The 16,549-nt window shown below is 40.3% G+C and overlaps 1 protein-coding gene and 2 non-coding genes across 3 annotated transcripts in view; 1 reads left to right on the plus strand and 2 right to left on the minus strand.

The window, feature by feature from the left end:
* LOC126235648 (dynein axonemal heavy chain 3) overlaps window positions 1–16,549 on the plus strand; it is a 1,245,905-nt gene that overhangs the window by 656,591 nt on the left and 572,765 nt on the right. The window contains exon 37 of the mRNA XM_049944362.1: window positions 6,594–6,830. Coding sequence (XP_049800319.1) covers window positions 6,594–6,830 — 237 coding nt within the window. The remainder of the gene's footprint in view (window positions 1–6,593; window positions 6,831–16,549) is intronic.
* Trnas-uga (transfer RNA serine (anticodon UGA)) lies at window positions 5,035–5,109 on the minus strand. The gene has a single exon. It is a non-coding gene; the product is annotated as a tRNA-Ser (tRNA).
* On the minus strand, window positions 5,336–5,410 carry Trnas-uga (transfer RNA serine (anticodon UGA)). Its single transcript has one exon. It is a non-coding gene; the product is annotated as a tRNA-Ser (tRNA).

Here is a 16,549-nt window from a genome sequence, read left to right on the forward strand (position 1 = left end):
CAGCTCGTAGTGAAATTGCATGCTCATAGAATATCGTCTCATTTATGTGACTGGATTTGCAATTTCCTGTCATAGAGGTCACAGTTCATAGTAATTGACAGAAAGTCATCGAGTAAAACAGCAGTGATTTCAGGCCTTCCCCAAGATAGTGTTATAGACACTTTGCTGTTCCTTATCTATATAAATGATCTGGGAGACAATCTGAGCAGACGTCTTCGATTGTTTGCAGATGACGCTGTCGTTTATCGACTAATAAAGTCATCAGAAGATCAAAACAAACTGCGAAACGATTTAGAAAAAATATCTGAATGGTGGCAGTTGACCCTAAATAACGAAAAGTGTGAGGTCATCCACATGAGTGCTAAAAGGAACTCGTTAAACTTCGGTTACACGATAAATCAGTCTAATCTAAAAACCGTACATTCAACTAAATACCTAGGTATTACAATTACACACAACTTAAATCGGAAAGAACACATAGAAAATGTTGTGGGGAAGGCTAACCAAAGGCTGCGTTTTATTGACGGGACACTTTGAAAATGTGGTGGTGGTTAGTGTTTAACGTCCCGTCGACAACGAGGTCATTAGAGACGGAGCGCAAGCTCGGGTTAGGGAAGGATTGGGAAGGAAATCGGCCGTGCCCTTTCAAAGGAACCATTCCGGCATTTGCCTGAAACGATTTAGGGAAATCACGGAAAACCTAAATCAGGATGGCTGGAGACGGGATTGAACCGTCGTCCTCCCGAATGCGAGTCCAGTGTGCTAACCACTGCGCCACCTCACTCGGTTAGAAAATGTAAGAGACCTACTAAGTAGACTGCCTACACTACGCTTGTCCGTCCTCTTTTAGAATACTGCTGCACAGTGTGGGATCATTACCAGATAGCACTGCTGGAGTACAGCGAAAAAGTTCAAATAAAGGCAGCATGTTTTGTATTATTGTGAAATATGGGAGAGAGTGTCACAGAAATGATACAGGATTTGGGCTGGAAATCATTAAAAGAAAGGCGTTTTCGTTGCGACGGAATCTTCTCACGAAATTTCAATCACCAACTTTTTCCTCCGAATGCGAAAATATTTTGTTGAAACCGATCTACTTAGGGTGGAATGATCAACACGATAAAATAAGGGAAATCAGAGCTCCTGCGGAAAGATGTAGGTGTTCATTCTTTCCGCGCACTATACGAGATTGGAATAATAGAGAATTGTGAAAGTGGTTCAATGAAACCTCTTCCAGGCACTTAAATGTGATTTGCAGAGTATCCATGTAGATGTAGATGTAGAAGGCCCTGATCAGAGGGCTGCCTTGGATCTGTCATGAAAAAACAGTCCAAGAGGGTCTGTCACGTGCCAGATTCTGGGGTGCAACTACTAAGCTGCATAACCAGACAAATAAGAACAGGCCGCTGCTGTACATCATTGTAGTGGGAACTGTGACAGATGGCAGTGACATTTTCGGGATAAGGAAGCTCTTAGGCTTTCCTGTGACCACTGAAGCTCTCCCCCTAGGCATGGACTGTAAGCCACAGTGCTTCAGGTGCCATGCTGAAGGGCACGTGGCAAAATACTGCCGCAACTCACCATGGTGCGTAAAGTGCACCGGCGCACACGACACTCGTGCCTGTGACAGACGACTAGAAGAGGTGCCAGCTTGTGCTGACTGTGATGGGTCACATGTGGAAAACTGGCACGGCTGCCTGGCTTTCACCAGTGACGGCTCTGCTGGAGACAAGTCGCAAACCGAGAAGCCACGACGATGGCACTGTAAGCGCAACCGAATGAAGATGCAACTGTAAGGAGATAAGACAGCTCCCACTGCCCACAGGTGGCTGATGGGCAACCTGGGCCACCTCCCATGACAGGTCACCACTGACGCAGCATGGCAGGGAGCTCTAACAATCTGAACTGCAGCACACCGTTCTGTAGCACTGTCACGGACTGATCTCTTATGAGAACATATGGCTTCACATGGTATCATCTTGCATGATACCCACTGCTAACTAAACCCATCCTTGCATGACCTATTCCAGTCAGCACGTTTCTGCTACTGCTCTTACTACCTGACCTAACTACCGCAGAGGTTTTTCTCCCTTGGTGCTTGCCTTGGCACTTTTTTCCCTCTGCCCTTCAAACTGCTACCCTTCATTTGACAACCTGTGGCCTGTCTTCGGTTTGATATCTCCTCTATGTGGGTAGTAAGAATCAATTCTTTTCATAATATTGTTGTTATTCCATCCTGGACTTTTCATTGTTTGATTCTGCCTAATGGCATTTCTTCCATCACACAACCCACTGCTGTTCTCTAATACATTACTTTATTCATTGATTGTCCTTTTCTCTCTCTTCTTTCCATTGTTTTATCTGTCACATTCCAAACCACACACACTTTGACTTATGAGACACACTGTGGCAATGGTCTCATCCGTGCCACACGCCTACGTAACTATTCAAATGGTTGGTGCAGCACCTCTTGTCCCACATTCTTCCTGCCGATATAATTATTCCCAGACCTTGAAATTGATCACACTTCCGTCCTCACTTTTGCATGTTTTTGCGTGCTATTTTCTGTATGTTCCTGTACCACACAAACTTGTTGAACCTTGACCTTACCAACTGTCCCTGTCTACCTCTCTCTCTTCCTTTATTCCAGCATACACATTCTAACCTCAGGTGATTCACTTACATTATATGTACCGGATCAGGATTCAAACCTGGTATCGCCTTCTTACAAGGCAGTTGCGATAACCACTGCGCCATCTGGGACACGGCATTGTCACAACTCCGTGGACTATCTTGGCACACCTTGTGGCCAATTCACACTCCCACAGAGTGACACCTATCCCCAGTCCCGGTCCACTACACTCCTGTTCGCTACTCAGAGATTCCCACGGGAGAAAGGAGATCCATTGCCCAGATAGGCTTATCAATCGTGTGAAAGTGTGGTGCCTGTCTGAAAGAACAGACACCACACAGAATGTGCATCTGTGAAACATTATATGTTATTATATGGGAGTGTGAATCGGCCGTGAGGCATGCTGAGATAGTCCATGCAGTTGCGATAATGCTGTCCCTGGATGATGCAGTGTTTACTGCATCTTCCTAGTAATCAGGAGATATTGGGTTTGTAACCTGGTCCAGAACACATTTTCACTCATTGCCACTGATTCCTCATAATGTCCCACTGCAACTGACAGCAGTGATCTTCCTTTAATTTACATAATGTTTTGCAACTGCAGATTCTTTGTGGTGTGTGTTCTTTTGGACAGACACTGCACATTCGTATCTATGATTCAGTTACACCTGCTGTTCCCCCTTCTTTTCAGGCATAACCACCAACCATCCTGTGACCCACGATCATCGCCTTTCAATTTGTTTTTATCTGAGTTTGGCCGCAGAGAGAGAGAGAGAGAGAGAGAGAGAGAGAGAGAGAGAGAAAAGTGCCTGTCTCCTGACTCATTATCTCATCTGTATGAGTAGCAACTGTCCTTTTTATAATGTTGTTGTTGTTATTCTATCCTGGACTTTGCATTGTTTGGAAATATGGGTAGGGGAACGTAATAGTTCAGATGAAAATTGTAAATGGCCCATCAAAAATATTTTCACAAACTTGAACTTGCCTAGGCACATCATGGAGTAATAGAAGAATACAAGGTACTAGAAGTGGAACTGTTTGCAAACACATCAGTCTAAGAAAATTTTCCAAAGGTAAAAGAAAAGAAATCTGTTGCAGATTGTGATCCGTGAGTGAAAGACTCCCTAAATCTTAAAAAGATGATGGGAAATGCTCAGATTAGAACAATAGAGAATATGGAAAAGAATGAAAACTTAGAGGAAATTGGGAGAGGAATATTACAGCAGAACAGTGGGGTAGGAAAGTCGGTAGAAGCAAAGGTAGATAATAAAAATGAGTGAAAGGGGTCAAATACATGATATACTTTAAGAGAATTATGAGGAAGAAAGTGTCATTGAGTAGAAGGGAAAATATGCCATTTCGAGGTCTAGAAGGTTAATCTCACATATTCATTTGCCCTGCATCTGTTGGTCTTTTGCTTATTTTTGTAAGCAAGTTTATAATGTGTCCCAGTATATCAACTCAGCAGTGTAATTGGCAACAAATGATCAATTTAGAAAATTACTCAGTTAGTGCCCATGAAACTTGAATTGTTTGGTATCTGAAATTCATCACACATTAATTTCCATGCTGTTTTGTTTTCCTAAACTTGTGACTACATAGATTTCATGAAATAAATATCATTCCAATTTAGGCAAAAATTGTGGTTTTATCTTCATCTCATTCCATTAATATAGGCCCATGGTCAGTAGAATAGGCTGCCAGAGTATATTTGTCTAACCAGAATTGTGCAAACATTTGTCTGGTCCTGGGACCTCTATTTAAGACGAATTTATAAAGATGTGAAGCTTTTATGTTCCCTCAGTGAAAATTTTTTTTAGTATTAAGCCTTATCTCTCACTAGTGCATCGAGTCTCTCACTAGTACATAAGACTAAAAAAGTGCAATAAAGTAAATAACTTTCCCTGTGTAGCTTCACCATTTACTTGTGTATTTTGAGCGTGTATGATAACATAACAGCAGGAATTGGAGGAGTAATTAATTGTTTAACCATTGTATTTAAATTGATGCAATGTGAGTAATTTGTCAATTTTTGGAATGAGATTTTCACTCTGCAGCGGAGTGAGCGCTGATGTGAAACTTCCTGGCAGATTAAAACTGTGTGCCCAACCGAGACTCGAACTCGGGACCTTTGCCTTTCGCGGGCAAGTGCTCTACCAACTGAGCTACCGAAGCACGACTCACGCCCGGTACTCACAGCTTTACTTCTGCCAGTACCTCGTCTCCTACCTTCCAAACTTTACAGAAGCTCTCCTGTGAACCTTGCAGAACTAGCACTCCTGAAGGAAAGGATATTGCGGAGACATGGCTTAGCCACAGCCTGGGGGATGTTTCCAGAATGAGATTTTCACTCTGCAGCGGAGTGTGCGCTGATATGAAACTTCCTGGCAGATTAAAACTGTGTGCCCGACCGAGACTCGAACTCGGGACCTTTGCCTTTCACGGGCAAGTGCTCTACCAACTGAGCTACCGAAGCACGACTCACGCCCGGTACTCACAGCTTTACTTCTGCCAGTACCTCGTCTCCTACCTTCCAAACTTTACAGAAGCTCTCCTGCGAACCTTGCAGAACTAGCACTCCTGAAAGAAAGGATGTTGCGGAGACATGGCTTAGCCACAGCCTGGGGGATGTTTCCAGAATGAGATTTTCACTCTGCAGCGGAGTGTGCGCTGATATGAAACTTCCTGGCAGATTAAAACTGTGTGCCCGACCGAGACTCGAACTCGGGACCTTTGCCTTTCACGGGCAAGTGCTCTACCAACTGAGCTACCGAAGCACGACTCACGCCCGGTACTCACAGCTTTACTTCTGCCAGTACCTCGTCTCCTACCTTCCAAACTTTACAGAAGCTCTCCTGCGAACCTTGCAGAACTAGCACTCCTGAAAGAAAGGATATTGCGGAGACATGGCTTAGCCACAGCCTGGGGGATGTTTCCAGAATGATATTTTCACTCTGCAGCGGAGTGTGCGCTGATATGAAACTTCCTGGCAGATTAAAACTGTGTGCCCGACCGAGACTCGAACTCGGGACCTTTGCCTTTCGCGGGCAAGTGCTCTACCAACTGAGCTACCAAAACACGACTCACGCCCGGTAATCACAGCTTTACTTCTGCCAGTACCTCGTCTCCTACCTTCCAAACTTTACAGAAGCTCTCCTGCGAACCTTGCAGAACTAGCACTCCTGAAAGAAAGGATATTGCAGAGACATGGCTTAGCCACAGCCTGGGGGATGTTTCCAGAATGAGATTTTCACTCTGCAGCGGAGTGTGCGCTGATATGAAACTTCCTGGCAGATTAAAACTGTGTGCCCGACCGAGACTCGAACTCGGGGCCTTTGCCTTTCGCGGGCAAGTGCTCTACCAACTGAGCTACCAAAACACGACTCATGCCCGGTAATCACAGCTTTACTTCTGCCAGTACCTCGTCTCCTACCTTCCAAACTTTACAGAAGCTCTCCTGCGAACCTTGCAGAACTAGCACTCCTGAAAGAAAGGATATTGCGGAGACATGGCTTAGCCACAGCCTGGGGGATGTTTCCAGAATGAGATTTTCACTCCGCAGCGGAGTGTGCGCTGATATGAAACTTCCTGGCAGATTAAAACTCCGCTGCAGAGTGAAAATCTCATTCTGGAAACATCCCCCAGGCTGTGGCTAAGCCATGTCTCCGCAATATCCTTTCTTTCAGGAGTGCTAGTTCTGCAAGGTTCGCAGGAGAGCTTCTGTAAAGTTTGGAAGGTAGGAGACGAGGTACTGGCAGAAGTAAAGCTGTGAGTACCGGGCGTGAGTCGTGCTTCGGTAGCTCAGTTGGTAGAGCACTTGCCCGCGAAAGGCAAAGGTCCCGAGTTCGAGTCTCGGTCGGGCACACAGTTTTAATCTGCCAGGAAGTTTCAATTTGTCAATTTTTATTTGTTTAGCTGTAACTTGTAAAAATTTAAACCTTAGTGTGAGTGTTATTTGTAGGTGAAAGACCTTCAACTTCTTACTAAGAAGATGGTGTACTATCTGGAACAGTACAACATTATGTCACAGACTCCAATGCCATTGGTACTGTTTAAGTTTGCCATTGAGCACATATCAAGAGTGAGTCGAGTCTTGCAGCAGGACAGTGGTCACCTACTCCTTGTTGGTGTCGGAGGTTCCGGAAGACGAAGTGTGGGTCGCCTTGCTGCCAGCATGGCTGATTTTGTATTGTTTCAGGTATTTTTACACTTCCTAGAGGACAGATATTTCATTTTCTATTTATTGGCCATGCATATGCTGTGCATTCTCAGATTGTAATTTTGTTTTCTTGATTTGTATAATGATGTTTGTAAGAAAGAAAGTCCAGTGAAGAATTAACGTAATATTGATAGAAATGCAAATGGTTATAAATATGGAACAACTTTACAGTACTGGTCTCCACAACCCCGTCTTAATATTCATGTTAAAAATTCATAATGAGAGACATAAGAACAATATGAGAAGAAAATCTTTGGTTACGTGACAGAAGTAACTACACTTCATTCCAGGGCTGACTACAGCATGCCAAACTTCAAACTAGCAGAGTGTGTGGGCTGAGGCTACACCTGTCTCATCTTTCCTCAGTCCAACTCAGAAGTGCCTGATACAGCACAGTATTTCATTTACTATTGTAGTACGGCATTTTCCAGTTCGCACAATTACCTTCAGTTCGGCTGAATTGTGGGGTCAGTGCTATTTTCCCTTTGCTACTTGTTTATGGTGTGAAGGACATACACAGATCTCGTGGCTGTCTGCACAGAAAGGGGCAGTCTGGCTATCTATCATCACAAGCCTTGAAAATTGTTTGGGAAAGACAGAGAGAATTTTCAATATGTATTATGCAGCTGCATAATCAACAGGTGCTGGAAATTTGGTATGATTACTGTGGAGATAAAGCATTTAAAGATTTAGCTGACAGCGAAAGAGCCAATAATTACAACGAAATTAGAATTAATTTAATGCCTTCAGCTACTGACAGGTGTTGATATATATCGACAGGGACAGGTGAAACTGTGTGCCCCAGCCGGGACTTGAACCCGGGATCTCCTGCTTACATGGCAGACGCTGTATCCATCTGAGCCACCAAGGGCACAGGGGATAGTGCGACTCCAGGGAGTATCTCGCGCACGCCTCCGCGAGACCCACATTCTCACCTTGTATGTCCACACATTACATTCATAGTGTCCCACCCCGACACACTCATTACTTGTGGAAGATGGTAAGAGCTGTATTCTAGACAGTATAATGTTCCAGTTGAAAGTGCCCTAGTGCATGTACAGATTTATCTGATTGACGTGCAAGGTAATCCCCATTGCAGATAAAAATTACGATATATTATGTTTTCATAGCACCAAAAATAATAATGAATGTTTGTTTTATTTGTTATATGTGTTGTTGAGAAATGTGAAGTATAAAACCAAAGCGTATGCAGTGCGACTACATTGCCTATTAAATGCAGTCACACATCACATACACAAACATATCGCAGAAATTAAGGCTCAAAATTCAGTAATCACAAGGCCAGTCATTGGAAGTATATTGAATAAACCTTGAACACCATGGGTTCCACATGGACAGTTGTATGTGGCATGCTTAAAGAGTTGGTAAAACATCAGCACTACTCATTTTCTCTCTGGACAAAAAGACAAAGTTCAATAAATCCCTTCTTGACCAACTGACTGGATGACTGACTGACTAATAATGCACAGATTAAACCACTGGAGATATAGACATATTATACAATAAACACTTTCTGTTAAACTAGCTGCAAGAAATAACACACTAAGCTTTGCAGCAAAAGTGTGTGATTTGCTTTTCCTTTTTGCAGTCATTTTTAACAGAAAATAAAAAAGTTGTTTTTATGGCTAACTTTATAATCCTGCTTGTTTGTAGGTTAAAACTGTGCTAAATACTGTCATTATAGCTAATATCCTCACATGTCAAGCAGTTGGAAAAGTCACTCTTATACACTGTGTGCTAACGATTCCAACTGATTTACCTGTTCATTTTGACTTCTACTCCCTGTCAAAGTTCTGTTTGCAGTAACAATAAATAAGGTCAGAGAGGGGAGGTGCTGATACACAGAGAAATGGGGAGGAAATGGATATAAAGGACAATATAGGCAGAGAGATGAGGGAGGATGCAATGGATAGAGTGAGTGTGTGGTGAGAAATATACAGGGAATGGGGGAAAGTTGATAGACTAAGATAGGTGGGAGAAGGAGGAGAGGGGAAGGAGGAAATTAGGGTGGATGTCCAATTCCCACTCATATATAGCTGTTGCAAAGCATTGCCAGGTTCATTAGTTTCTTACATTTTTTTTGAGTAATTCTGTCTGTGTGTATTGTGCAGTTTAGCTTGTTAAAAGTTCTCCTTCTTACTGATAGTACTGGCAATTACACCTTGACTTTGGTCCTCGTCCTTGTATTATTATTTATGTGTCTTTTTGGAAATAAGATGTAAGGTGTTTCAGATAAGGCATTTGTTTCTGTAACGTAACAAAATTACAAGTGAAAGAAATATTTGTTGAGATAGGTAAATGTAAAAAACATTGCAATTTCTCCAGAGCTATGAACATAGTTTATTTAATTTTGTGAAAGTTATAACAATGTGCTATAATTTTCTTAATATAACATTTTGCCTCTCTTGTTGCTAATGCATTTAAACAAAATATGTACAAAATTGATTTATATGAAATATTTATAAATTTTAATTAGGGACCTACAAACATTCAAAGCTTTAGGGATGGATGCAACATACTGTACACGATGAGCTAGGCTGAGATGGATGTTATAATGATGGAATGTTCATTTACGTGAGGAGTTCAAATAAATGTTCTTAGTCCTGAATGCACAGCTTGATGCCCCTTCTAAATGAGCTACAGACAACATGTTATAATAGTTCTATTTCTTGTGATTTTCTTTGAAAATAGTTAGTTCAATTTGAGAAAATGCAGTCAACACAGGAAAAAAATTTAATTATGTTTTTTTTTTCCTTTGCACAATGATGAGTAGTAGGCATTTTCCCCATGTATAATATATTTCTCCATTTATATTATATTTTACTCAAGTGAGGTAATTTACAAGTCTTATTGCTTTTGTGCTAAGCTCTAACCCATCTCAGAGAACAGTTAGTAGTCAATTATTGGTAAGAAGAAAAGTATCTGTGAGGCATCACAGAGATCGTCTGCTCAATATCTTTTGTCTTGTGTGGCAGGCACAACAGTAGCCAGTTTAAACTATGTGGCGTGTGAACACTGGTAGGACACAGTGCACGCTTGCCCCGAATTAGTGGAGGCAGTAGAGCGTGGAGGGGTGAGGGCAGAAACAAAATGAAATTATTCTGGTAAAAGATTAAATAACAAATTTAACTTAAATAACAAATTTTACAAAATACAAGACACACTTTTTTCTTCGAGAAATTGCCTCCAGGATTCATTTCCATCTTATACTCGAAATTAATATAAAAATGTCCAATGTTTGATTTAAAATTTCCGCCAGTCTTAAAAATGACCATATATTCAATGCCACAGGGAACCTATCCCTATCTGGCAACATTGGATTCAACTTGGAGCAGCAGCATTCCAATGTGCCAATTTACAAGCTTACTAACAGTATCTCCCTCCTGCCCACCCATCACAAATCCAGAGCACTGTCTAGAATATGATGCAGCACTACAGTGTATGGTGCCGGTGAACTTGAATTGAAAATGATTTGTGTTATCGGTAATGGTACAATATTTTGTTAGTAGCTAGTTCTGTAATGGAGAAAAAAAAAGGTATTCATGTGATATGGCCTATAAATAGAAAACAATATCAGAAAAACCATTTGTGATTTGCAGAATAGTAGAAAAGAACTGAAACAAATGAGGAAGACTAAATGTGCAAATAGAAGGGTGAATGCAAAATGGCCAAAATTAGAAGATTATGAATTGAAATGGATTCAAGGACACCATCAAAATGGCATTAATCCAATAAATGATTCAAAATACACACTCATAAGCTAGAGCTACAAAACTTAACAGATTCTAAAGATGGAGGTGACTGGTGCTACAGGTTTAAGAAACATCATGAACTTACCATGTGAACCAAAACCATAATATCTCAGAAAATGCCATGAGAGTATGAAGAGAGAATATTATCGTTCCATTGCTTTCTTATTCAATATCAAAAGAAAAGCAGTGTGGAACTAAGCCTAACAGCAAATACGGACAAAACTTCTCTGACATTTGATATGCCGAATAACAGAACTGTTTCCATGAAAGATGCTAAAACCGTAACTATAAAAACCAGAGCACATGAAAAAATTTGCTACACTCTTTTCCTTTCATGCTGAGCTGACGGTACTAAACTTAATCCAGTGATGATTTTCAAGCACAAAATAATGCCACAAACTTCTGAAATACCACCAGATGCTGTTGTTGATGTACATGAGGAAGGTTGGATGGATGAGGCTGGTATAAAATTATGGTCAAACAGAGTATGGGAGAGAAAGAAATGTGCTGTATTGAAGGAGAGTTCTCTTATTGTGCTAGATCAATTGAATAGTCATTTGAAAAATTCTGTGAAAGAGGAATTGAGACGGGTGAATACAGAGCTGGGAGGACTTACTTCACAACTGCAACCTCTTGTTGTCTCGATAAATAAGCCATTTAAAGTGTGTATAAGAGAAGAATGGAACAAATGGATGATGGATAAAATTCACCGTGAATTCATGCCATAGGGAGCTTTAAAGTGAAGAGTGTCAGTGAATAAAACAGTAATGGCCTAGAGTGAGGAAAGACATTACGGTCAAAGTGTGGCATAAGTAATGGTCTCGATGGCAGTGAAGACCATCTTATATATGAAGAAGACAATGATGACAATGAAGAGGAAGAAGAAGAAGAAAAAGACGAAGAGAAAGAAGGAAGTTCAAATGACGATTTTCAGGGTTTTAAAGGTCAGTTTGGTTTTATAAAATGAGAATTGTTTGTGGGTTTGCAATCTAATAATAAAAATGGTAAAAATGTTGGTTTTTAAAAAATTTGCTTAAAAATTAAGATGTGTCTTATAGTTCATAAAATACAGTATATTAATTAACAGTCTACTAAAGGTGTAGTGAAATTAGGCTTTACTAGAGGCACCTATTTGTGGTGAAAATTTTTGCCCAATTTCGCCATTTTTAAAAAGTTATTTTGGTATATTTGTTGCTAGTTTTTTTTTTTTTTTCATCAGTAATCTCGCTAAATTTTATTTCCACTTTTCAGCAGTAAAAGGTAAAGGAAATACATTTATGGCACATTTGCAGTGAAAAATCTTTTATTTTACATAAATTGAAAAAGCATAAAAATTATAAATCTTATTAAAACACAAATACCAAATTATGAAAATTTGGAAAACATTTATCCTGTCCTAGTCAGTCTGAGAAAGACAAGGATACCATGACTTCCATATTACTGGGAGTCAAGAGCTGTTCTCCTGTCAGACATTATATTGCAATATCTAGAAAGTGATCTCTCACTACATTACTGACTGGGATCCACAAAGCCTTCAGTGCAGTTCCACAAAAAGTCCATACTCTGCTTTCAGGGACAGAAGAATACCAATCACATCAACATCTTTACCTTCCCTACAAGAACTAGCTACTAAATCCTTAAACAATGTGTATGGTACAAGAAATTCTGACGTTGGAAGTTCTTGTAGAATGGGAATTTTCTTTATCAGCTGAGAGATTTCAGCACTATCTAAATTGCCTTTTATCATCTGTATTGACACATTCCACATCCAGGCAAATCACTCGCATGTACGGATCTATGGAATACGCATACCAAATAAAAAAAAAATAAAAAAAAATATGTTTCTTGGAGCAAACAATTTACCTATAGAAGAAATGACATTTTTTCCTGTATCACACTCCATCAAGTGATTCAGTTTTGTAGGACTTGCTCTACCTACAGACTGGAAGAGTGATGTTAACTGTACTTGCATATGCTCTGGCAGTTTAAGAAGTTTTTCTGACATTGTCTCGGGGGGAAAAAAGAAAAATGCATCCTCCAGTAACATAAAGCTCTGTGCAAGGGCACCAAGCTTAGACTGCAGAAGATGAATTAATGGTATCTTGGAGCCCTCTAATGTCAGCAGCAAATTGCAACATTTTGAACAGTGCTCAACAAGAAAAATAGCAGAAGTCAAAGCTTTAAAATAATTGACAGCTACACTCTCATCTTCAACAGTTTCAACAAATCCTGATACATCACAGAGATATTCTCCAAGGTACTTGACGCTTTCAAACCACGAGTTCCACCTGGTGATGACAGGAATAGGGAAAAGTTTAACTTTTGTGGGTACACCTACATATTTCTGACCTAGGAACTGAATGTATGCTTTCTCTTTCGGGTATTAAGGGAGATCTGTTTTGTCTGCAGAACACACTGATTCAAATCACAAAGTTCCACAGCCCACACATTGCCAACCAAATTTAATTTATGAGCCCAGCATTGTGTGTGTACTAACCCTTCTGAAACTAAAACCCTAACTGCATTTATACACTTGCTCATATAATGGACTGAATCTGAAGTTATAGAAACTACACTTCTGTACTGAATTTCAAGTTTCTGTATTACACTCATAATTGCTTGCGCCCATTCTGTAGCATTTGCATTTGCAATAACCTTCACTCCCCCGACAAATAATTTTTGAACTGCACCATCGCCACAACTTTTATCAGAACCACGAACACATACTGCCCTTTCTGTCTGTCGTTTCATAACAAAGAATTGAAACTCTTCCGTCTTTCATGGCTCCATTTATTCTTTCCTGTTCTTCTTTGATGATTCGAGGTATGTAACCTCCCCATAGTCTACCTGCTGAGGGTAAGTCTCCAGCACATTAAAAATGTCAATAGAACTGCTATTAGAGTACTATGTAACAAATTAAATTACCACATTACCCAGTTATAACACTTTTTTAAGAGGGTGCTCGAGGAAAAATTATTTTTAATATAGGCCTATTCTGACCAACAAAAATTATTGGCTATCGAGATTACCTAATCTTTTTGCGATTAGCAGATGCTAAATTAATTATTACACAAACCTGGTATGTATTAGTTCATCCATTCTCTCAGCTTCAGATGACCAACTTTTTCCACAGGAATGTTAGCATCAATGAAAGCTCGAGTAGTCGATAAAATGAATTACTCTATATCATTTTTCGCTCATTTTGCCACTGCAGTGACTTCCGTAAGCGTAGCTTGTCTTTTTATACCAGTAGTTGTTAGTGCCTTCTCCTTGTTCTTCTTATGGGAAGAAATATTATTAATGTGTTTCAGGCACATGTCCTTCCTCTGCCACTCAATACGCACATTGCAGTATTTGCTCATAAGTATCTTCCTACTTTCATCGAAAACATAAAATCCTTCTGACGAAAGTTCCTTTTCTTGGTCGAAAACTGTCACTATCATATTAATCATCTGTAACATGAAAACAAAACACAAAATACTACACTCAATGCACTGGCGATCCACAATGATTTCCAACACACAGTACTGAATAGTGAATACACCGCCAGAACATTGTAGAATGTCTTTGGAATACTCGATATATTATATATTTCTAAATGGTGTACAATCGATATCCAGATTGTATTACCATAACTGCAATCGAATTTCTGCATTTAAGTTCAAATGACGAGATTTTGCAAAGTTTCGTCAATTATTTCGCGATTTAGCCTAAAAGTAAATAGTTTCGCGTTTTCAGCAAAATGTGTAAAATTTCATAAAAATTTTGCGATTTCATGCTTTGCAAAAAACAGGTGCCTCCAGACATTACCTGTGATTGCTGCTGTAGTTGAATGCTAACTTTAACAATTTTGTATCATTACAGTGAAAAGTTCCTGGTGTTACAAAGTGAAAAGCTTCCTCGACGTTTCCTGTTTGAAGTCATTTTCGGTGAGTTTGCAGAGTTTATAAAAGGCTGGTCAGAATGCACAATGAACAGGGTTCAATTTGCCACAGAAACTCCCATGGATTAAAAATGGGATACACTTACAACAATCACATTGGCACATGGCTCAATTCCGATGAAACCCAACACGATACCAATCTACATCTGCACCTACATCCATACTCCGCAAGCCGGAGTGTGGCGGAGGGTGCTTGAGTACCTCTATCGGTTCTCCCTCCTATTCCAGTCTCGTATAGTTCATGGAAAGAAAGATTGTTGGTATGCCTCTGTGTGGGCTCTAATCTCTCTGATTTTATCCTCATGGTCTCTTTGAGAAATATACGTAGGAGGAAGCAATGTACTGCTTGACTTCTCAGTGAAGGTATGTTCTCGAAACTTCAACAAAAGCTCATACCGAGCTGCTGAGCATCTCTCTTGCAGAGTCTTCCACTGGAGTTTATCTATCATCACCATAACGGTTTTGCAATTACCAAATGATCCTGTAACGAAGTGCGCTGCTCTCCGTTGGATCTTCTCTATCTCTTCTATCAACCCTATCTGGTATGGATCCCACACTGGTGAGCAATATTCAAGCAGTGGGTGAACAAGTGTACTGTAACCTACTTCCTTTGTTTTTGGACTGCATTTCCTTAGGATTCCTCCAATGTATCTCAGTTTGGCATTTGCTTTACCGACAATTAATTTTATATGTTCATTCCATTTTAAAACACTCCTAATGCCTACTCATAGATAATTTATGGAATTAACTGCTTCCACTTGCTGACCTGCCATTTTGTAGCTAAATGATAAAGGATCTTTCTTTCTGTGTATTCGCAGCACATTACACTTGTCTACAATGAGATTCAATTGCCATTCCCTGCACCATGCATCAATTCGTTGCAGATCCTCCTGCATTTCAGTACAATTTTCCATTGTTACAACCTCTCAATATACTACAGCATCATCTGCAAAAAGCCTCAATGAACTTCTGATGTTATCCACAAGGTCATTTGTATATATTGTGAATATCAACGGTCCTACGGCACTCTCCTGTGGCACACCTGAAATCACTCTTATTTCAGAAGACCCCTCCATTGAGAATGACGTGCTGCATTCCAATGAAGCAACCATGACTTATGCCGTGAGACATCCTGCTTGGAGAGCTCCATCAGCCATTACATATTTATGGGCAGAACATTGAGCTTCGTAAACAAGTAGTTCAGGAAGGTGCAGTGGCAGTAAATAGACAGAGAACAGCAAAGAGTGAGGATACGGATGTGTCTGTTTTATCTGCAGTACACCAAGTGAGCTTAGGAGAATTTGCTATAGATACTGGTATCAGTCTTACATCTGTGTGATGTATAGTAAACAGGCACAAGTTCCCAGGTACCACCTACTGCTGACACAGGAGATGCATGGAAATGGTATCAATCGGGGAGCTACTTTCTACAATTGGGCTTGGAATATTTTCATTGTGGACACCTTACAAAGTGTTATGTTCTTTGATGAATGCACAGTCATAAATTATGGTGTGGGTATCATCACAATATGCCAAATTTGGCCACAGAAATTCTTAGGTGGATTTATAACAATGATTCATCAAATGAAGTGATCTGTTAATACTTCACAGGTATTCTGCGAGGTGAGATGAATCGAGCTTTTTTCATCCACAATTGAGGTGCTCTCCTGGAAAATGTCAGTCTTGACATTAGAAGTCATATGAGGATGCACCACAATGGTCACCCAGTCCATCTTGCATGTGATGTGATACAGGAACTGAACAATAGGCTTCTTGGAGACAGTTATGTCACTGTATCCAATTTAACATCAATAATTTACTTTTTGCTGACTAATCGAAGGAACTGAGTTATGTCACCGAACTGGGTAACACAGCTGACATAGAAAAACACACCGAGGAAGCTTGTCCTCCTGTGGCACCAGGAAATTTACATCTCATCCGCAGATAATTTAGATGGCATATTGAGTTTTGTATTCAGGGAA

Source organism: Schistocerca nitens, chromosome 2, assembly GCF_023898315.1.
Source record: "Schistocerca nitens isolate TAMUIC-IGC-003100 chromosome 2, iqSchNite1.1, whole genome shotgun sequence".
Lineage (NCBI taxonomy): Eukaryota > Metazoa > Arthropoda > Insecta > Orthoptera > Acrididae > Schistocerca > Schistocerca nitens.